The following is a 23904-nucleotide window of genomic DNA, read 5'->3' on the forward strand; positions in this document are numbered from 1 at the left end:
TCTATACTGCCATTACCCTATTCTATACTGACTTTCCATTCTATACTGCCATGATCCTATTCTATACTGACTTTCCATTCTATACTGCCATTATCCTATTCTATATTGACGTTCCATTCTATACTGCCATTACCCTATTCTATACTGACTTTCCATTCTATACTGCCATGATCCTATTCTATACTGACTTTCCATTCTATACTGCCATGATCCTATTCCATACTGACTTTCCCTTCTTACTGCCATTATCCTATTCCATACTGATTTTCCATTCTGTACTGCCATTATCCTATTCCATACTGATTTTCCATTCTATACTGCCATTATCCTATTCCATACTGATTTTCCATTCTATACTGCCATTATCCTATTCCATACTGATTTTCCATTCTGTACTGCCATTATCCTATTCTATATTGATGTTCCATTCTATACTGCCATTATCCTATTCCATACTGACTTTCCATTCTGTATGGCCATTATCCTATTCTATATTGATGTTCCATTCTATACTGCCATTATCCTATTCCATACTGACTTTCCATTCTGTACTGCCATTATCCTATTCTATATTGATGTTCCATTCTATACTGCCATTATCCTATTCCATACTGACTTTCCATTCTGTATGGCCATTATCCTATTCTATATTGACGTTCCATTCTATACTGCCATGATCCTATTCTATACTGACTTTCCATTCTATACTGCCATTACCCTATTCTATACTGACTTTCTATTGCAGAAACATATGAAAAACTGCATATTTCTATATAAACTCATGCATATTGCATTGTGTGAGTGTGCATATACTTTATTTTCTTAGATATTAAAAAAAAATAATATAGCAAGTTGACACAAAACAGCAACTGAGGGGAACATGGGCCCCACGGGACAGGAGTGTTAATTGGCAGCACAAACACAGGAAAAGCAGGTAGTTAGACCAGCTGGGAGTTTATAATGACAACCAGTTGACAATCAGGAGTAAGTCTCATCCCCTTGATAATCCTAGTGTTAACTTGAAAGTATAGAGTTTGGCTGATGTAAGGAACCTGGATCATAGCAATGTGAGTATTAAGGAAAAAGCAGACATCCACATGATGCCAGCAATGAGATATGTTGATGTCAGGGCAGGATTCATGGACTTTCACGACAGCAAATTTGGCACCAAACCTCGACCGATTCAGCGACTGTGGAGGGGCTATCACCGACACCACATGGAACACAATCGATTCCAATGGAAAACGTTGCGGGATTCGCCGGGTCCGTGATCGACACTCAGGAGGCTGACAAGCTGCAGTCGTATATATGCATTACAATCCCCATACACGCTCAACCCAGCCAACAAGATGGCACTGGTTGTGCTGGAGCATACGGCTGATGGGCCAGCTGGGGCCACAGAACACCTGGGGGGGGGGGGGGGGGGGGGCCTGGGGGGACTCCCATACAACCCATGGCAGTAAGTTCAAAGTGGGCTGTTAGCAGTGTGTGCAGCTGCATTGCTGCCTTTCTGGCTGCGGTAATAGTATTCCATGCCTGTCCATCCCGACCACACAACCCACCTCTTGATCACCTCCCACTACTCCCCCCAGCCCTGTAGAAGCCACCCAGCCAGTGGTACAACTGTCAGCAAACCATGGCGATGTTAGACACTTTCCGTACCTCCTCTCCCTCTCTCCGTAGCCATGATGCCATTTTCACGATTTTTAAAAGCACAAGACAACCGCGCCCGCGTCAGGAACTCAGCCCATTGAACATAGAACATAGAACATTACAGCGCAGTACAGGCCCTTCGGCCCTCGATGTTGCACCGACCTGTGAAACCACTCTAAAGTCCCATCTACACTATTCCCTTATCGTCCATCTGTCTATCCAATGACCATTTGAATGCGTTTAGTGTTGGCGAGTCCACTACTGTTGCAGGCAGGGCATTCCACGCCCTTACTACTCTCTGAGTAAAGAACTTACCTCTGACATCTGTCCTATATCTATCTCCCCTCAATTTAAAGCTATGTACCCTCATGCTAGCCATCACCATCCGAGGAAAAAGGCTCTCACTGTCCACCCTATCTAATCCTCTGATCATCTTGCATGCCTCAAAAGGCGGATCATCATGGAGGTCCTGGAGAATACCGGGTTTGGAATACTCAGCCCATTGGAGGCGGATCATCATGGAGGTCCCGGAGAATACCGGGTCTGGAATACTCAGCCCATAGGAGGCGGATCATCATGGAGGTCCCGGAGAATACCGGGTCTGGAATACTCAGCCCATTGAAGGCGGATCATCATGGAGGTCCCGGAGAATACCGGGTCTGGAATACTCAGCCCATAGGAGGTGGATCATCATGGAGGTCCCAGAGAATATCGGTTCTGGCCCGCTAATGATATGAAAACGGTGTCTGCTGTATGTGCCTTCTGGATCGCATTGACACCGCTGTTGAGTTGATGGAGAATTGAGATTTGGCATCAAATTGGTGCCCGTCGCGATTTTGGCATCGGAACCTATTCTCCACCCAATCGCATTTCCCGATTTTGCCGTCAGCCAACGGCAAACCCTGCCCTAGGTTTTCCATGTTCTATGGAGGGGTAATGCAAAACCTGTACAAGCAACCAGCTTCCATCCGGTCCCCATCCTGCTGACTGATCTATGTAGCATATTCCCAACCTTGCTACTTTGCCATTGAATTCTAAAAGTAGTGCACAGGAGAATAGATGTGGAGCTCCACATGTGCATAACTGAGATTTGCCAGGTTTACTTCTGCAGATGTCTGGCATATTCATTATCTACATGAACTGCCATCACAGTTCCAAACATGAAAGTGCTGAATTAGGCAATAATTTCTTGCTGAGGATTCATTGTCTGGGGAATCAGAGGAAGGCTGTCCGGATTAATCCTGCATCATCAGCACTTTGTATTTTAAGTAACCCTTCCTTAATCTAAGGCCCCGAGCACAAGACAAGCCTTTTCACTTGAGGCCTTGATTGGGAAGCTTAGTTATGAACTGAAAAGTGAAAAGTAAACATATTTTAGCAGCTTGCATCAAACAACCCTGAGATGTAATGGGCGGGATTCTCCGATGGCATGAATCCAGCCCCCGCCGGCTGTCGAATTCTCCGGCGCTGGTATTTTGCGGGGGCAGGAATCGCGCTGGCCTGCGGCTGCTGGCAGCGGCCCCCGGCGATTCTCCGCCCCGCGATGGGCCAAGTGGCCGCCCATTTTTGGCGGATCCCACCGGCGCAAATCACAACAGGTCCTTACCGGTGGGACCTGGCTCCACGGGCAGCCTGCAGAGTCCTCGGGGAGGGGGGGAATTTGGCCCCGGGGGGTGCCCCATGGTGGCCTGGCCCACAATCGGGGCCCACCGACCCGTGGGCGGGCCTGTGCCGTGGGGGCACTCTTTCCCTCCGCACCGGCTGCTGTCAACCTCTGCCATGGCCGGTGCGGAGAAGAACCCCCTGCGCATGCCTCGGGATGACGCCAACTCACGCCGGCCGGCAGAGGCCCTTCGGTGCCAGTTGGTGCAGCGCCAAGCCCTTCCGCGCTGGCTGGCGCGGCACCAAACACTCCGGTGCCAGCCTAGCCCCTGAAGGTGCGGAGGATTCCACAACTTTGGGGTGGCCCGACGCCGGAGTGGTTCACGCCACTCCTCGGCGCCGGAGTGGCCCGACCTGCCGGTTCGCGGAGAAACTCGCCCAATATGCCTTGTATAGTTTTAGAGGAAATTAGCAAATCTTAAAATGCCACAGGCTTGACTCCAGACAACACCTCACCAACTAAATGGGGCTTTAGAACAGTACACCTCAGCAACTTTACCCAGTTTCTAATTGTTGTTTCCTGCTATTCCCTTATTATATTCTGGATCGCAGTGTATTGAGATGTGCCTTTTCCCACAGATGGACTTTTAACTGGAAGGAGAATGAGAGGGTGGCAAAGTAGATAGTTATGCTGACAATGTTTTCCAACTACAACAGTGCCAGCCTGCTTTTATGTAGCACTTTCAACAGTGTAAAACATCCCAAGGTGCTTCATTGGAGCACTATAAAGCGGAATTCGACACGGAGGTAGATTCAGAGATAATCGGACAGATGACTGAAGGGTTGGCCAAAGAGAAATATTTAAGGAGTGACTAAAAGGAGGAAAGAGAGATAGAGAGGTGAAAAGGTTAAGGGATGGAATTCCAGGATTTAGAGCCTCAGTATTAGTTGTATCAATTGAGGATAAACCTATACTGGTGGCGGGCACTGATTAGATGGTTGGTTGAGCACATATAAAGAGATACTTACAAGGGATGTATACCTGTAATGTTGCACTCGCAACAATTCTATTCCAAATAATGACTGGCTCTGATTTTTATTTCACTGTCCATCAGGAATCAGGAATACAGTACTCAGCAGCTGAAAGCATGGCCACAAATGATGGAGCAATTAAAATCAGGAATGAGCAGGAGATCAGAATTGGAGAACTGCAAATATAACGAGGGAGGCTGGGGGAGTTTAGAGAGAAAGAATGGGGTGAGGACATAGAGAAATCTAAAAACAAGGATGAGAATTTTAAGATTAGGGTTGCTTAACCAGCGAGCACAGGGCAATAAGGAGTTTGGTTGAATTTTATGGATACTGAAAGGTGGGAGGCCTGTCAGGGGGGTGTTGGAAAAGTCACATATAGCGGTAACAAAGGTATGATTGAGGTTTTCAGCAAGAGACGAGCTGAAATAGGAGCAAAGTCAAGTGATGTCAAGGAGGAAGAAAGACGCAGCCTTGTTGATGGCTTGGATATGTGACTGGAAGCTCATCTCAGGTTAAATATGACACTAACATTGCCAACAATCTGATTCAGCCTGAGACAGTTTCCAGGAAGAGGGAAGGGCCATGCAGAACCTAAATATCAGGTATATTTGGTAACTAGATCGCTGAAGTGTGTTTTTCTCCTGTATTCTGAAACACCCAGCAAATCCAATGGTCTGCCATTAGATCATGGAATTTACAGTGCAGAAGGAGGCCATTTGGCCCTTCGAGTCTGCACCAGCTCTTGGAAAGAGCACCCTACCCAAGCTCACACCTCCATCCTATCCCCATAACCCAGTAACCCCACCCAACACTAAGGGCAATTTTGGACACTAAGGGCAATTTAGCATGGTCAATCCTCCTAACTTGCACATCTTTGGACTGTGGGAGGAAACCGGAGCACCCGGAGGAAACCCACGCAGACACGGGGAGAACGTGCAGACTCCGTACAGACAGTGACCCAAGCCGGGAATCGAACCTGGGACTCTGGAGCTGTGAAGCAATTGTGCTAACCACTGTGCTACCGTGCTGCCACACCAGGGGCTGGTTTAGCTCACTGGGCTAAATCGCTGGCTTTTAAAGCAGACCAAGCAGGCCAGCAGCATGGTTCGATTCCCGTACCAGCCTCCCCGGACAGGCGCCGGAATGTGGCGACTAGGGGCTTTTCACAGTAACTTCATTGAAGCCTACTCGTGACAATAAGCAATTTTCATTTCATTTCATTTCATTAATTGGTACTTCCCACTAGAATCTACTAAAATGATTCCTTCAGAGCCACAATAGTCTCTTTATTTATATTTTGGGATATTACAGTCCCGCCAAATTAAACGACAATTCATAAAGACCGGCGCAACCACTGGGGAGGAGAGGCAGGCCAGTAAAATCCTGTGTTCACTGGACAAAGCCACCTGAGATAAGTAAATAGTTCATTATGGTCACAGTGAAAGTAGATTTTGACTCAACTGTGTATTTTTAGCATGACTTAATAAAACAAGATAATTCTTATCAGTGACCCAGCCATGCTGGTGTAATAAAATTAATAATCCAGTCTTTGTAAATTAGTTTATGATTTTATTAAACACAGAGGAACTTTGCCCTTTATTTGAACAATGCAGTGTTGTTTCCTTTATAACAGTGTAATATATATCATCTGATATTCAAGAGTAGGGGGTGCAGGAAAATCAAACACATTACTTTTCCCTGAGTAGAGACTGGAATTCAACTGGAGTCATCATGTCCTTTTTTTAACGACTGTTAACTAATCCTTTCATTGGGCAGAAGTTTCTCTTAAACTCACAGTTGTGGAGGAGAGGGAGGGAACACTCTTGGTAAAAGAAAATAATTTTGTCTTTGGATCATCAAAATCCATTTCCCATTAGACAAAGCTCAATGCTGCATTGACTGATGTTAAATTGGACCTAAATGCCATAATTTAAATGTAAAAAGCCACAAAGAGAAAGCGCATAGAATACCAAAATGCTAGCTATTCAGTAGTGACTGTTCACCTGATGTCAGTGTTGAGGAACTACTGTGAAGCCAATTGTAACTGCACTGCCTGGTGCATTTATCTGCTGAGCTATCGCCATGGATGATCTTACTGACAGCTTATTGCTACCTATCATCTGAGAGGTGTGAATCAGGCTGTTGTCGACTCTTCCATCGTGAGTGAGAAGTGCAAATCACACCATGCATACTGGTTTTCTTATTTTCAGTTTTGCACAAGGCTGATTAAAGCCTACTGTGCGTAAGGTTTCCTCCAACAGTTTAATTAATAACTATTTTACAAGTGCTTTATCTATAACACCACGATGAATAGTTTTACCTTCATGCTTTGCTCAAACACGTGTTTTAAACTTTGTAGCGGAATGCTTTATTATCCCGTGACATTCTCCCAGTTGCACTTATGTTTGTGCCACACATTGCTATTATATTCCTATTCTTTTCTCAGGTAAGGCTGAAGCAGAGCTCAAAAACTTCAGTCCTCATTACCAGCGACAATACTCTGTGGCCTTCTTCAACCATATCAGATGTGAGGTAGAGCAAGACCAAGAAGAACATCCCCAGTTGCTGCAGCACAAGGTACATTATGAAATATGTGATATAATAATAATAATCTTTTATTGTCACAAGTACGAAGTTACTGTGAAAAGCCCCTAGTCGCCACATTCCGGCGACGGTTCGGGTAAGTCGGTAACGGGAATTGAACCCGCGCTGCTGGTCTAGTTCTGCATTATAAACCGGGGCGGGATTCTCCGACCCCGCACTGGGCCGGAGAATCGCTGGGTGGCCACGCGAACCGTGCCACGCCGCCCCGAAGCCAGGATGTGATTCTACGCAAGCGGGTGATCCTCACAAATATTAAGTTTTACCCACCCATCATCTTTTACTTTATCTGATAAAATGTTGATTATTATTAAATATTCTATTTTCCATGATGTATTAAAAAATTGCAAGTTTTATTGGTGCAAATATGTTGGGCGGGATTTACCGGCTGTTCGCGCTGGCTGGATATTCCGGTCCCACGACGTGCAGATGTTTCCCGGTGACGAGGTGTGCAGCCAACAGGGAGTACCGCTGCAACTCGAGACCAGCAAATCCCGCCGGCAAAAGACGGGAGGCTGGTCGGTAAATCCCACCCATGGTGTAGTTCTAAGGGGTCTCGGATTTGGGGTGTGGCTAGTTACACCAATTCTCTTGCATCCGTTCTCAGATGCACACTCAATTGCAGTGGAATTGACAGCTGAAAAAACTTGGCCATGCTCTCGCAGTGATGGATGTACGGGAGTGATGAGATAATGGGGACAAAAGCTACCGTCCCAGAAATTCTACCATTCTACAGTAGATTTTGTTGTGGTTGAAGTTAAATCTGTCGAAAAAAATGGCAAGTCATCTGCAAGACATGTTGCGCCAGGAAGTGGTTGAGTTCACAGGCTTAGAATGTTCACATACCTTATCTGAAACATCAGCTTTGACTGAAGAAAGGACACTGATGTTTTTTAGTTTTGTGGCAGGGCAGTCATTTTCTGTACATCATCTGTCAAGGAGTCCTCACGATGGCATACATTATGGCCATGTATGTCCTTGTACTAGAGGCAGAACAGGAGCAGCAGGAAGACTGTGAGACAAGAGGCATAAGACCACCTACACCAAAGATAACCAAGCAGGAGGGACTCTTCGCTTAGAGTCTACAGACCATTCTGCTCACTCTGGGATGTTGCAGAAGTGTTCTGCTAAAGGCTGCATAGGAAAATTAACTCTGTCTCCTGTTGCAAATTGATCTTTGAGCATCCTCTTACACCACATAAAGCAAACAGGAGATTAACTCCAGAACAACACACTTCATATTGCAACGTGGTTAGTGTGTACTCATACTTACCGCAAATTCTTTAAGAAGGGCAATCTGTGCTGAAAGAGTACTCCTCCCCCCCCCCTCCCCCCCCCCCAATGGATACAGAGAACCCCACTCCCACAAGCACCAGGGTGACACCCTGCCCCCTGCCCTCACCAGCACTGGGGCAACTTCCCACACAGTTAAAGGGAAACCCCCTGACGTTTCAGGGGGACCCCCTCCAATGGAGCTCCCAGTTTGGCACTGCCAGGGGAGGGGAGAATTCTTAATACGTGGGGAAGCCCTTTAAATATATGGTAATTTATTCAAATGTATTGAAAGTACCCCGGGTACTAACAACATCGGGTTAGTTCCATACAACATGATGACACTAGCTAATGATGCTCTCTATTCTCATGGCTGATTTTATGTCTTTTGCTGTACAGTGCGCCTGTCTGCACAATATTGGGTCCACAATGAGTTGAACCTTCCCCAAGCTCAATTTTGGCAAAGCTGAAGCATTCTGTTTGTTTTTTGGCAGCTGGAAGTGTCTCTAACATTACCTTGAAACCAGCCTTCCTGGCTGCTTGTTTGACCTGCCGCCTGCAACTTTCACTTCACTTTTTCTTTGATTATTTTCGTGAGGGCCACGAAGAATCCAGAACAAGTTTGTAGAGTCAAGTAGAAAGTAACGTTATTTACAAGGATATGTACGCAGGGCCAGTAGTTCACTACTGGTTCCCTCTCTAGCCGGTACTGCACTGGCCAGCTCTAATTATACAGCTGTACTGCTAATGATTGCACCCCCCCCCAATTCATTGGGGAGCTCATTTTCTTTAAGTAACATGGGGTAACCAATTGTCCCCAGCCGATAGGGTCTGGGCAGGTTATAACATTCCTCTCCCTGCAAAGTCCGAACACCCTGGCGAAGGAGGGTGTCGGACTCTTTTGATATCAGGCTTGGCACGATGCACTGGATTGGGCAGCGTATAATGACAAGCCGAACGGCGCTTCCAAGATGAACACCGTAACAGCTGCCAGTCCGTAAGCTGTGGAACTGAGGGCCCCCCCCCCCCTCAGCGGTGTCCTGTGCGTCCGTCTCGAAGTCAGGGTCGAGAATCTCCGTCATCTCTGCGTCCCTATTTTTGACGGTTCTGTAAAGACCCGAGCAGGCCGTGAGCGCGTGCCAGAGGGCGATCTCGGGGATGAGCATCTATTGTATGTGGATGTTGTAGCTGCTGCAGCTGGAGGAGCGATCTCCAGCAATGAGGAATCTGCGGAAGAGACTACCTCATGGATCCAATGTGGTCCGAATGCTAACTGTGAACGTGGCCCCGGGCTTGCACCAGGTAGGATATTGGCCCTGTTTGTTGAAGGATAACGGCGGACACCCAGTGAGAGCCACCGGTAAAATTGCAAACAAACACTAGAGGTGGGATTCTCTGACCCCCCCCCCCCCCCCCCGGCCAGGTCGGAGGATCGCCGGGGGGCGGCGTGAATCCCGCCCCCGCAGGCTGCCATATTCTCCGGCGCCGGGGTTTTGGCGGGGGCGGGAATCGCACCGCGCCGGTCAGCAGCCACTGGCAGCGCCCCCCCCCCCCCCCCCCCACCAATTCTCCGGCCCGCGATGGGCCGAGTGGCCGCCCGTTTTCGGCGGGTTCCAACCGGCGTAAATCACAACAGGTCCTTACCGGCGGGACCTGGCTCCACGGGCGGCCTGCAGGGTCCTCGGGCGGGGGGGAGGGGGGGGGGGGGGGGGGGCGGGGGCGGGTGGATCTGGCCCGCACGGTGACCTGGCCCATGATCAGGGCCCACCGATAGCGGGCGGGCCTGTGCCGTGCGGGCACTCTTTCCCTCTGCACCAGCAGCTGTTAACCTCCGCCATGGTCGGTGCGGTGGAAAACCCCCCTGAGCATGCACTGGGATGACGCCAGCACACACTGCCGCTCCCGCGCATGGGCCAACTCGCGCCAGCCAGCGGAGGCCCTTCAGCGCTGGTTGGCGTTGCGCCAAGCCCTTCCGCATTGGCTGCTGTGGCGCCAACCTCTCCGGCGCTGGCCTGACCCCTTAAAGAGTGGAGGATTCCGCACCTTCGGGGTGGCCTGACGGCGGAGTGGTTCATGCCACTTCTCGGCGCCGGAGTGCCCCCCCCCCCCCCCCCCCCCCCCCCCCCCCCGTTCGCGGAGAATCCTGCCCCAGGTCCACGGGCACAAACTATAACAATCAGAACAATTCTGCTCTGAGTTTTCCATTCTGCACCCAGTCATTTGACCTTCTGTGAATATTGCTGCCCATCTCCGTTTCTTTTTTGCTGAAACTTTCACACATGCTTTCATCACCTTGAAGAGTGATTTCCCAAATACTTCCCTCATCCAACTCACAAATCCCACCCTCTACAAGCTTTAACTAATCCAAAATCTTCATCTGCACAAAGCTCCACACATGGCACTAAACGACATAGGGTCGGATGATGTGGAGTCTGTGTGGGTAGAATTGAGGAACCACAAAGGCAAAAAAACCATAATGGGAGTTATGTACAGACCGCCTAACAGTGGTCAGGACCAGGGGCGCAACATGTACCGGGAAATAGAAAAGGCATGTCAGAAAGGCAAGGTCACAGTGATCATGGGGGACTTCAATATGCAGGTGGATTGGGTAAATAATGTAGCCAGTGGATCCAAAGAAAAGGAATTCATGGAATGCTTACAAGATGGCTTTTTGGAACAGCTTGTCATGGAGCCCACAAGGGAGCAGGCTATTCTGGACCTAGTGCTATGTAATGAACCAGACTTTATTAAAGATCTTAAAGTAAGGGAACACTTAGGAAGCAGCGATCATAATATGGTTGAGTTCAGTCTGCAGTTTGAAAGAGAGAAGGCAAAATCGGATGTAATGGTGTCACAGTTAAATAAAGGTAATTACGAGGGCATGAGAGAGGAACTGGTGAAAATCAACTGGAAGCAGACCCTAGCAGGGAAGACAGTAGAGCAAAAATGGCAGGAGTTTGTATGCATAATTGAGGACACTGTACAGAGGTTCATCCCCAAGAAAAGAAAGATTATCCAGGGAGGGATTAGACAGCCATGGCTGACAAAGGAGGTCAGGAAATGTATCAAAGAAAAAGAGAGATCCTATAAAGTGGCCAAAAGCACCGGGAAATCAGAAGATTGGGAAGGCTACAAAAACAAACAGAGGTTAACAAAGAGACAAATAAGGAAGGAGAGGATCAAATATGAAGGCAGGCTAGCCAGTAATATAAGAAATGATAGTAAAAGTTTCTTTCAATACATAAGAAACAAACGTCAGGCCAAAGTAGACATTGGGCCAATTCAAACTGATTCTGGAAGGCTAGTGATGGGAGATGAGGAAATGGCTGGAGAACTTAATAAGTACTTTGCGTCTGTCTTCACAGTGGAAGACGTTAGTAATATCCCAAAAATTATAAAGGGTCAGGGGGCTGAGTTGAGTATGGTTGCCATTACAAAAGAGATGGTGCTAAAAAAGCTAAAAGGTCTTAAAATTGACAAATCTCCTGGCCCCGATGGGCTACATCCTAGAGTTCTGAGGGAGGTGGCTGAAGAAATAGCGGAAGCGTTGGTTGAGATCTTTCAAAAATCACTGGAGTCAGGGAAAGTCCCGGACGATTGGAAGATCGCTGTTGTAACCCCCTTGTTCAAGAAAGGATCAAGACAAAAGATGGAAAATTATAGGCCAATTAGCCTAACCTCGGTTGTTGGTAAAATTCTAGAATCGATCGTTAAGGATGAGATTTCTAATTTCTTGGAAGAGCAGGGTCGGATTAGAACAAGTCAACATGGATTTAGTAAGGGGAGGTCGTGCCTGACGAACCTGTTAGAATTCTTTGAGGAGGTGACAAGTAGGTTAGACCAGGGAAACCCAGTGGATGTGGTCTATCTGGATTTCCAAAAGGCCTTTGATAAGGTGCCACACAGGAGGCTGCTGAGTAAGGTGAGGGCCCATGGTGTTCGAGGTGAGCTACTGGCATGGGTTGAGGATTGGCTGTCTGACAGAAGGCAGAGAGTTGGGATAAAAGGTTCTTTTTCGGAATGGCAGCCGGTGACCAGCGGTGTCCACAGGGTTCAGTGTTGGGGCCGCAGCTGTTCACCATATATATTAATGATCTGGATGAAGGGACTGGGGGCATTCTAGCGAAGTTTGCTGATGATACGAAGTTAGGTGGTCAGGCAGGTAGTGCTGAGGAAGTGGGGAGGCTGCAGAAGGATCTAGACAGTTTGGGAGAGTGGTGCAGGAAATGGCTGATGCATTTCAACGTGAGAAAATGTGAGGTCTTGCACTTTGGAAAAAAGAATCCAAGCATAGACTACTTTCTAAACGGTGAGAAAATTCATAATGCCAAAGTACAAAGGGATCTGGGAGTGCTAGTCGAGGATTCCCTAAAGGTAAACATGCAGGTTGAATCCGTGATTAAGAAAGCGAATGCTATGTTGTCATTTATCTCAAGAGGGTTGGAATATAAAAGCAGCGATGTGCTACTGAGCCTTTATAAGGCTCTGGTTAGGCCCCATTTGGAGTACTGTGTCCAGTTTTGGGCCCCACATCTCAGGAAGGACATACTGGCACTGGAGCGTGTCCAGCGGAGATTCACACGGATGATCCCTGGAATGGCGGGTCTAGCATATGAGGAACGGCTGGCGTTCCTGGGATTGTATTCATTGGAGTTCAGAAGGTTAAGGGGAGATCTAATAGAAACTTACAAGATAATACATGGCTTAGAAAGGATGGACGCAAAGAAACTGTTTCCGTTAGGCGAGGAGTCGAGGACCCGTGGGCACAGCCTTAGAATTAGAGGGGGTAAATTCAAAACAGAAATGCGGAGACATTTCTTCAGCCAGAGAGTGGTGGGCCTGTGGAATTCATTGCCGCAGAGTGCAGTGGAGACCGGGACGCTAAATGGCTTCAAGGCAGAGATAGATAAATTCTTGATGTCGCGAGGAATTAAGGGCTATGGGGAGAATGCTGGGAGGTGGAGTTGAAATGCCCATCAGCCATGATTGAATGGCGGAGTGGACTCGATGGGCCGAATGGCCTTACTTCCACTCCTATGTCTTATGGTCTTATGGTCTTATCCACCAACTCAAATATCACAAAATATTGCAGTCAGTAAATCAAATTCAGAATAGAAGAAGAGAAAAGCAGCATATCTTTCACGTCCTCATTATTGAATCCTTTTATAGCCTCATTTGGGAAATTTTATTTCCTAGCCCGAACCTTCTGCTTCTCTAACTCTCAATTACTGTTGTCCCCAGTCCAATCTGCTTCACCATTGGCGATTGCTCCATCACCCACTGTGCTCCAGCCATCTAGAACTGTCTTCCCAAACTAATTGTCACAACAATTTATATTTATGTGACACCTTTAATATAACAAAATCTACTCCACAGGAACATTATAAAAGAAAGAAAGAATGACATTTAGCTACATAATGAGATGTTAGGTCAGTATAATGATCCAGGAGACCGAAGAAAGAAGGTTCACTTAAGTTTATTGTAAACTTAAAGATTAAGGCGTTTACCATGGCATACAACAATAGGGTCTCATTCGGGGACTTACCAGAGTGCCAGCCCCCATTCAGGCAGGTATTTAATGTGCTAAGTAATGAGCCCCAGATGGGCAGACATCCGCCCACTAACGGGGAAGATTGTATTCTATGAGTCCCACAGGGAGATCTGTCAGTGTATCCTCGTGGGCCTCATGAGGGTTATCATATCCCTCCACCCCCCAACACCGATTCTTCCTCCTCAATGTCCTGCTGATGGGACCTTCTTTGCTGCTTCACGTGTGGCCGCATGCCTGGCAGCAGTGGAGCCGGGTTGGGGGACATATAGCGAGTCGGTGATGGTCCCTTCCATGTGGAGCATCGAAGTTCCACTGCTGGAAGCACATCTTTGACCGCAAGGCCCACTGGGAGTTCTGTTCTCTCCGTGTCCATATTGGATGCTGAGTCTTCATCTGCTGGCTCGGACATTGGTCCCTGGCGGCCTGCGCCTCTGGGCAATAGCACGAAGGATGGTGAGAGTATCGATTCACCTGGCATGGTTTCCCATACGGCAGGCTCCCTGCACCTGAGGTGATCATGTGTTTACGTATGGTTACTTCCCTGGTCTTGACTTGTATGAGATTGGCTCTGTTTTCTCTACCATGACCCCAGGATCCATTGAGAACCGTCCTTATAATTACAGACATGTACGGCATCTCCCGTCTGTCTTGTGACTGGTGGTCATGGTTTTTTTTTGTATGTCTTGTTTTGCCTCCACTTTCCCATTGAGATTCGGGAACATTAAGCGCAGGCAGGTTCTGAGGCATTGGCCCATGAGTAGTTCTGCCGGAGCCACCTCAATTGTTACATGTGGTATCGTCTTGTAGATAAAATCGTACCAGCTTCGTATCGAGGGATCCTGCAATCTGCTTCCTCACGTCACATTAGAATGTCTGTTCTGCCCGTTCGGCTAAACCATTCAAAGACGGATGGTATGGGGCTGTGTGAATGTGTTTTACCCCATTGGTAGGCATGAATGCCTGGAATTCCTCGCCAGTAAATGGGGTCTTATTGTCCTTGACGAGGACATCGGGTACTCCGTGGATACTGAACGATTGGTGCAGTTTTTCCACGGTGGCTCTTAAGGTAGTGGAGGTCATCCGGTGCACGTCCAACCATTTCAAACGTGTGTCTATGAACATCAGGAATAACGACCCCATGAACGGACCAGCGAAACCGGCATGCACCTGCACCCAGGACTGCCTTGGCCATTCCCAGGGGTGGAGTGAGGTCGGCGGAGTGGACTTTTGGTTCTCCAGGCAAGCCGAGCACTGCTTCACCATGTGCTCAATGTACCCGATGAGTCCAGGCCACCACACCTAGCTCCCCATGAGCATCTTCATTTTCGGGACGCCGGGATGTGCGTTATGTAGTTTTGCAGTATTGTGTGTTGACTCGGTTGTGGGGACCCCCACTCGTAGTCCCCAGAGAATCATACCATCTTCCACACTGAGCTCCTATTGTTTCGCGAGGATGGGCTGTAAATCTTCCATGGTGACTCGCTGTAACCCGCCGCTCAGGACAATGTCACAATGATATAGATGTCCTGGTGCTGGAGGGTGTGCAGAGGAAATTCACTAGGTTAATCCTAGAGTTGAGGGGGTTGGATTACGAGGAGAGGTTGAGCAGACTGGGACTGTACTCGTTGGAATTTAGAAGGATGCGAGGGGAATCTTTCAGAAACTTATAAAATTATGAAGGGAATAGATAGGATAGATGTGGGCAGGTTGTTTCTGAAAGCAGAACCAGGGGGCATAGCCTCAAAATAAGGGGAAGTAGATTTAGGACTGAGTTTAGGAGGACCTTCTTCACCCAAAGGGTTGTGAATCTATGGAATTCCCTGCCCAGTGAAGCATTTGAGGCTCCTTCGTTGAATGTTTTCAAGATAAAGATAGATTGTGTCAGGGCAGCACGGTGGCGCAGCCCTGAACTACGGCACTGAGGACCCGGGTTCGAATCCCGACCCTGGGTCACTGTCCGTGTGGAGTTTGCACATTCTCCCCGTGTCTGCATGGGTTTCACTCCCACAACCCAAAGATGTGCAGGTTAGGTGGATTGGCCATGCTAAATTACCCCTTAATTGGAACAAAAATAATAATTGGGTACTCTAAATTTCTAAAATAAAGATTGTTTCTTGAAGAACAAAGGGTTATGGTGTTCGAGCAGGAAAGTGAACCTGAGTCCACAAAAGATCAGCCACGATCTCATTGAATGGCGGAGCAGGCTCGAGGGGCCAGATGGCCTACTCCTGCTCCTAGTTCTTATGTTCTTCTATTAGGTGGATTGGCCATGCTAAATTGCCCCTTAGTGTCCAAAGATTAGGTGGGGTTACGGGGATAGGGCGGGGGAGTGGGCCTTGGAATGGTGCTGTTTCAGAGGCTCGGTGCAGGCTCAATGGGTCAAATGGCTTCCTTCTGCACTGTAAGGATTCTATGATTCTTTGTGGTCTATCTCGCCAATGCAGGGTTCTTTTGAGTCCACGTGTAGATCTACTTGGCTGTCACGGGTAGGGTAACCATAAAATTTAATGTCATCATGACTTTGTCCATCACTAGTACATAGTCCAGTTAGACCACTATTCTGGCAGTCCTTGCAGGGTGTTCTCTGTTAATCTCTGGAAGATGGCGCACACTGATTAGACTCCAAAGGGGAGGTTGGTGTATTCATATAAACCGTTGTGGATATTGATAATGTCATATTTCCGCGATGCTACCCAACTCCAGTTGGAGATATGCATGGCTTATGTCAAGTTTTGACAATGGCAGTTCTGCATACAGGTCCTTGATGCGCAGCATGGGGTACCGGTCCAAGCGAGAGGCTCTGCTCACCGTCATCTTGCAGTCAGCGCAAAGGCAGACCGATTGGTTCGGCTTCAATATGGGGAGCACTGGTGCTGCCTATTCCATGAATTGGACCAGTTGTTTGATGCCTCGGTTGTCCAATTGCTGCAATTCAGTCTTCACCTTTGTGAGTAAGGCATAGTGGACCGATCATGCCCTGAAGTACTGGGCCTCGGTGTCGACATAGATTTTCACCCTCGCCCCTTTTGTTTTCCTGAGGCCTTCCTGGAAAACTTCCAGATATTTCCCAAGGCCCTCATATAAATTGCCAGTGCCCTTCTTGAAGATCTGCTGACAGTCTGGACGAAGTTTCTGCAGCCAATCTTTTTTTTTTCTTTTTTTTCTTTTTTTAAATTTAGAGTACCCAATTCATTTTCTTTTCCAATTAAGGGGCAATTCAGCATGGCCAATCCACCTACCCGGCACATCTTTGGGTTGTGGGGGTGAAACCCATGCAAACACGGGGAGAATGTGCAAACTCCACACGGACAGTGACCCAGTGCCGGGATTGAACCTGGGACTTCAGCGCCGTGAGGCAGCAGGGCTAAGCCACTGCAACCGTGCTGCCCCTCTGCAGCCAATCTTGGCCTAAGAGGCTGGATCCTGGTCCTTGTGCCACAATCAATGGACGTCGGACTATCTGTTGTCCGTGGGTGACCAGGGTCACGGTTATTCCAAGGTTTTTAAAGGTTCCCCTGAAAAGTTGCCAATCTGGCCCTGGTATTACTTTTTTTTTAAACGCATTTTATTCAAACTTGTATCAAAGTAGGATACTGCAGATAAACACCCGGGAAACATTCTTTCCAGCAATCAACTATACAGTTTGAACAGATTTCCCTCCTTTGTCATCCCCGCCTCCCCGTGACGAACAGTTCCTCAAACACGGGGCGGGATTCTCCGTTGCCCGTCGTAACGCGGGTTTCCGGCGAGAAAAATCGGTGTTAATGACTCCGGCGTCGGGGCCTTCTTTAAGGCCGCTATTCTCCGTTCCCGGAGGGGCTAGCAGCTGACTGACGCGATACGCGTCAGTTTCACCAGCTGCGGAAGTGGTGAGACCCGGCGTTTTTTGGAGGATAAGGAGGAGAGAGACAGACCCGGCATTTGGGGGGGGGTGGTTCCGGCATTTTGGGGGGGGGGGGGGTGTGTTCCGGCATTGGGGGGGGGGGTGTTCCGGCATTTGGGGGGGGGGGGTGTGTTCCGGCATTTGGGGGGGGGGTGTTCCGGCATTTGGGGGGGGGGGTGTGTTCCGGCATTTGGGGGGGGGGGTGTTCCGGCATTTGGGGGGGGGGTGTGTTCCGGCATTTGGGGGGGGGGGGTGTGTTCCGGCATTTGGGGAGGGGGGAGTGTGTTCCGGCATTTGGGGGGGGGGGGTGTGTTCCGGCATTTGGGGGGGGGTGTGTTCCGGCATTTGGGGGGGGGGTGGGTGTGTTCCGGCATTTGGGGGGGGGGGGGGTGGTTCCGGCATTTGGGGGGGGGGTGTGTTCCGGCATTTGGGGGGGGGTGTTGTTCCGGCATTTGAGGGGGGGGGTGTGTTGCCGGCATTTGGGGGGGGGGTGTGTTCCGGCATTTGGGGGGGGGGGGGGTGTGTTCCGGCATTTGGGGGGGGGGGTGTGTGTTCCGGCATTTGGGGGGGGGTGTTGTGTTCCGGCCATTTGGGGGGGGGGGGTTTGGGGGCAGCGGTGGGCAGAGAGGGGGGGGCGACGGATGCCCGGGGCCAACGCACCGTCGCCCCCCCCCTGTACGCCGCTGCCCCTCCCCCAACCCCCCCCCTCACCACCCTACCTCAACCCCCCCTCACCACCCCTACCTCCCTCCCCACCACCCCTACCTCCCTCCCCAGCACCCCTACCTCCCTCCCCACCACCCCTACCTCCCTCCCCACCACCCCTACCTCCCTCCCCACCACACCTACCCCCCTCCAACGCCGGGTCTCCCCCCCCCCTCAACGCCGGGTCCCCCCCCTCCCCCCCCTCCCCTCAACGCCGGGTCCCCCCCCCTCCCCCCAACGCCGCACCCCCCCCCCCCCCACTAACGGAGGAAGGAAGGGGGGGAGGAGGAAGGAAGGGGGGGAGGAGGGGGGAGGAGGAAGGAAGGGGGGAGGAGGAAGGAAGGGGGGGAGGAGGAGAGAGGGGCGGGTGTGGGTACCGGCCTTCAGAGGGAGGGGACGGGGTGTGGGTTGCGGCGTTGAGGGGGGGGACCCGGCGTTGAGGGGGGGGGACCCGGCGTTGAGGGGGGGGGGGACCCGGCGTTGAGGGGGGGGGGTTGCGGCGTTGCGAGAGATGGGGGGCGGCGTTGGAGGGGGGTAGGGGTGGTGGGGAGGGGGGTAGGGCGTTGGAGGGAGGTAGGGGTGGTGGGGGGGGTGGTTAGGGTAGGGGGCAGCGGCGTACAGAGGGGGGGGGCGACGGTGCGTTGGCCCCGGGCATCCGTCGCCCCCCCCCTCTCTGCCCGCCGCTGCCCCCAAACCCCCCCGATGCCGCAACCCACCCCCCCGATGGCCGCAACCCCCCGATGGCCGCAAACCCACTCCCCCGATGGCCGCAACCCACCCCCCCGATGGCCGCAACCCACCCCCCCCGATGGCCGCAACCCACTCCCCCGATGGCCGCAACCCCCCCGATGGCCGCAACCCCCCCGCTGGCCGCAACCCACCCCCCGATGGCCGCAACCCACTCCCCCGATGGCCGCAACCCACCCCCCCCGATGGCCGCAACCCCCCCGATGGCCGCAACCCACCCCCCCCGATGGCCGCAACCCACCCCCCGATGGCCGCAACCCACTCCCCCGATGGCCGCAACCCACCCCCCCCCGATGGCCGCAACCCCCCGATGGCCGCAACCCCCCCGATGGCCGCAACCCCACCGCCCCGATGGCCGCAACCCCCCCCCCCGATGGCCGCAACCCCACCCCCCCGATGGCCGCAACCCCCCCGATGGCCGCAACCCACCCCCCCCGATGGCCGCAACCCACCCCCCCGATGGCCGCAACCCACCCCCCCCATGCCGCAACCCACCCCCCCCATGCCGCAACCCACCCCCCCCATGCCGCAACCCACCCCCCCCATGCCGCAACCCACCCCCCCCCACCCCCCATGCCGCAACCCACCGCCCCCCCCATGCCGCAACCCACCCCCCCCCATGCCGCAACCCACCCCCCCCCATGCCGCAACCCACCCCCCCCCCATGCCGCAACCCACCCCCCCCGCCCCCATGCCGCAACCCACCCCCGACACTGAACGGCGTCAACCATCATCAATGGTTGACGCCGTTTTAAATCAACTGTGATTTTCGCCGACGTGACCCGTGGCCACGTCGGCGGGACTTCGGCCCATCCGGGCCGGAGATTTAAGGTCAGTGCAAATAAAATGAAATCCCGCCGGCGCCAGCTGTTTTCACAGGCTGCCGGCGGGATTTGCACAACGCCGGTTTTTTACCGGCGGGAGAATTCGAAAACCTGCGGGAGCGGAAATAACGCCGCTTCCCGCCAATTCTCCGACCCTGCGTGGGGTCGGAGAATCCCACCCACGGTCACAAACATCCCCCACCTTTTCTCAAACTGAACCCCTTAACTCATACTTCTTTTTAAAAAATAAATTTAGAGTACCCATTTCATTGTTTTCCAATTAAGGGGCAATTTAGCATGGTCGATCCACCTAACCTGCACATTTTTGGGTTGTGGGGGCGAAACCCATGCTAACACGGGGAGAATGCGCAAAATCCACACGGACAGTGACCCAGAGCCAGGATCGAAACTGGGACATCGGCACCATGAGGCAGCAGGGCTAACCCACTGCGCCACCATGCTGTCCCCTTAACTCATACTTTATCTTCTCTAACCACAGGAAGTCATACAGGTCACCCAACCATGCTGCTACCCCGGGTGGCGATGCCGACCGCCACTCCAGCAAAATTCGTCACCGTGCAATCAGAGAGGCGAAGGCCACGACATCGGCCTTCCTCCTCTCCATGAGCTCCGGCTTCTCTGAAACCCTAAATATCGCCACCAAAGGGTCTGGGTCCACTCCCTCCTCCGCTATCCTGGCTATGACCATGAACACGCCCGCCCAGAATCATCCCAATTTTTCACAACCCCAAAACATGTGCGCATGATTCGCTGGCCCCCGCCCACACCTCTCACATACATTTGCTACCCCCTGAAAGAACCCACTCATTCTCGCCCAGGTCATATGCACCCTGTGCACCACCTTAAAATGTATCAGGCTCATCCTTGCACAAGAGGAGGTCCTGTTTACCCTCACTCCATGCTCCCCAATTGCTCACCATTCCCAACTCCGCTTCCCATTTCTCCTTGATCTTCACCACCCGCTCACCTCCCTGCTCCCCAGCCACTTATATATATCCCCAATTCTTCTCTCCCCTTCCACATCCGGAAGCAGCAGTCGCTCCAGAAGGGTGTATCCCGGCAATCTAGGGAACCCCTTCCAGACCTTTCATGCAAAGTCCCTAACCTGTAGATACCTGAACTTACTACCATTCGGCAGCTCTATTCTCTCCCTTAGCTCCTCCAGACTGGCGAACCCTTCCTCCAAATACAAATCCCTCATCTTGACCAGCCTCACTTCCCTCCACCTACTGTATAAACTATCCATCCCCCCCCGGCTCAAACCCATGATTCTCGCACAGTGGCGTTAGCACCAACATCCCTTCCACCCTAAAATGCCTCCTCAGCTGATTCCATATCTTCACCGTGGACTGCACCACCAGGTCTCCCTGAATACCTACTCAGAGCCATTGGCAATGCTGCCGTCACCATAGCCCTCAAACTAGACCCCTTACAAGATTCCTCCTCCATCCTAACCCACTCTACCCCTTCTCCTTCCCACCACCGCCTCACCTTGTCCACATTCGCCGCCAATAATAATGAAGCAGGTTTGGCAACGCCAACCCCCCCCTGCTGCCTCTGCCTCTGTAGCAGGGTCCTCCCCACCTTCGGCACCTTCCCCGCCCATATAAAGTCAGAGATGATTGTGTCCACTTTCCAAAAAAAAGGCCTTTGGTATAAAGATCGGGAGAGCCTGAAAGATAAACAAGAACCTCGGTAGAATATTCATTTTCACCACTTGGACCCTCCCCGCCAACGTTAAGTGCAGTGTATCCCACCTCTTAAGATTCTCCCTGGCCTCCTTCACCAGCTTCGTTAAGTTCCACTTATGGAGCCCCGTCCATTCCCTCGCTACCTGAATCCCCAAGTACCTAAACCTATCCCTCGCTATCGTAAATGGCATCCCCCCTAAATTAGCCTGCTGTGCCAGCTCATTCACCGGGAATACCTCGCTTTTCCCTACATTCAGCTTGTATCCCGAGAACCCTCCAAACCTCCCCAACAGGCCCATAATCCTTCCCATACTCTCCAACGGATCCAAAACATACAGTAAGAGGGCATCGGCATAGAGCGACACCCGATGCTCCCTCTGTCCCCTCATTATCCCCTGCCACTCTGCCGACCCCCTGAGAGCCATCGCCAATGGCTCTATGGCCAGCGCAATCAGCAGCGGCAACAACGGGCACCCCTGCCTGGCCCTGGTATTACATATGCCTGGGGAAATGATGCTCATTCGGAATCGACAAAAGGTCTGCTGTCCAGTGAGGGAGACGGCGGCTCCTGCGTCAACCTTCGTGTCTAGGGGGCAACTATTCACTTGGAGCTTAATCCGAATCGGGACCACTTTAGGGGCAGTTATGCAGTTCCGTTGTATCCATCTCTTCCTACTTGAGCTGGTCAATGTGTAAGGCCCTGACCTGAGGTGGCTTTGTCTTCTGTACAGGGCGGTATTTGCTCTGCCAAGTCTGGCGGCTTGAATTTGCTGTGTCCGATGACATGTGCACCAATGCAGTGAGTGCTCCCTGTAGTACTCCTAGGAGGTGTCCCATCTGTCTGTGGTGGCTAGTGGCTTTGAGTCTTATCTTGGTACCATATACCTTTTTTTTTTTCCAAGTTTGGGGAAATTTAGCATGGCCAATTCATCTACCCTGCACACTTTGGGTTGTGGGGGTGAGAACCACCAGACAGGGGGAGAATATGCAAACTCCACACGAACAGTGACCTGGAGCTGGGATCGAACCCAGCTCCCCAGCAGCAGTGCTAACCACTGTGCTACCATGCTGCCCTGGTACCATACACCTGATTGTTGACTAGAGGCAGGTGGGTCACGTGAACTCTGTCCCTAGTTCTCCTGTATGGGGATTGTCCGAGGTTGTGGATGCTGTAATCGATGGAACCTTGTGGTTCCTGTTTTTTTACGAGATAAAGTCAGTTATATGACTCTTTGTAGGTCCAGGATAGGCTCTGCCAATAATTTCCTCTCGAAGGCTACATTGTTTATTCTGCATTTTAATTGATTTCTGGGAGGCCCAGTCCATACTCACAATGTTCACTAGTTTTCGGAGTTGTGATAGGAATTCTGTTCCTGATTCTCCGGGGATTCTTCCGACTGTATTGAATTTATCTTTGTAGTAATGCAGGTAGTTTTGAGTCATGATGGCTTGCCACAAGTTTGATAAGTTGGTTGAAGAATTTTGAGTCTGGGCCTGCTGGGTAGTGAGCCTTTAATTGATGCCGAATGTTGGAGCCCCACAAGTGGTCAGGAGATTAAACTTGTCAGACTTCTGTGTCTATGCCGTTTGCCGGAAAGGCTTATTGCATTCTTTCAGCAGACTGACCCCAATCCTCTACGCCTGCATCGCATGGCTCTAAGTTCCTGAACAACGGAATCTTCAAATCTCTTCGGTTTCATTTTCCTACTGGACTATTCGGCTACTGCAAGGTTGTCCAGAATCACTTTTTTTTTTCATTTAAGTTTATTATAAACTTGAAAGATTAAGACCGCTACACGGCCTGCAACAATAAGGCCCTATTCGGAGGGTGCCGATCCCGGTTCAGGCTGGTATTTAAAAGGCTAAGTAACGAGCCCCAGCTGGACGGACCTCCAACAACTAATGGGAAAGCTTGTATTCTACGAATCCCAAGGGGAGATCTATCAGTGTATCCTGCGAATCTCGCGAGGGGTATCACAGTCAGATGACCAAAATCTTGGTCAAAGAGCTCGGCTTTAAGCAGGAAAGTGAAGTAGAGAGCTGGAGAAACGCAGGGAGGGAATTTCAAAGCTTGGAGCCCAGGTAACTGGAGACATCTCACCAATGGCAGAGCAAGTATAATTAGGAATACACTAGAGAGCAGAAGAGCACAGATATCTCAATTGATTGTGACGCTGGAGGAGATTAATGAGAAAGGCAGGGGCAAGGACATGGAGGGATTTGAAAACAATTTTAAAATCAAGATATTGCTTGACCAGGAGCCAATTTAGGCCAGCAAGCACAGGTGTGATAGGGGGATGGGACTTGCTGTGAGTTAAGACT

General features: G+C 50.8%; 1 protein-coding gene across 2 annotated transcripts in view; it reads left to right on the top strand.

The window, feature by feature from the left end:
- niban1a (niban apoptosis regulator 1a) overlaps positions 1-23904 on the top strand; it is a 225157-nt gene that overhangs the window by 77709 nt on the left and 123544 nt on the right. For both annotated transcript variants that reach the window (XM_038794649.1, XM_038794650.1), the window contains exon 2: positions 6734-6864. In XM_038794649.1, the coding sequence (XP_038650577.1) occupies positions 6734-6864 (131 nt within the window). The remainder of the gene's footprint in view (positions 1-6733; positions 6865-23904) is intronic.

The sequence above is a fragment of the Scyliorhinus canicula genome, chromosome 4 (genome assembly GCF_902713615.1).
Source record: "Scyliorhinus canicula chromosome 4, sScyCan1.1, whole genome shotgun sequence".
In the NCBI taxonomy this organism is placed as follows: Eukaryota; Metazoa; Chordata; class Chondrichthyes; order Carcharhiniformes; family Scyliorhinidae; genus Scyliorhinus; species Scyliorhinus canicula.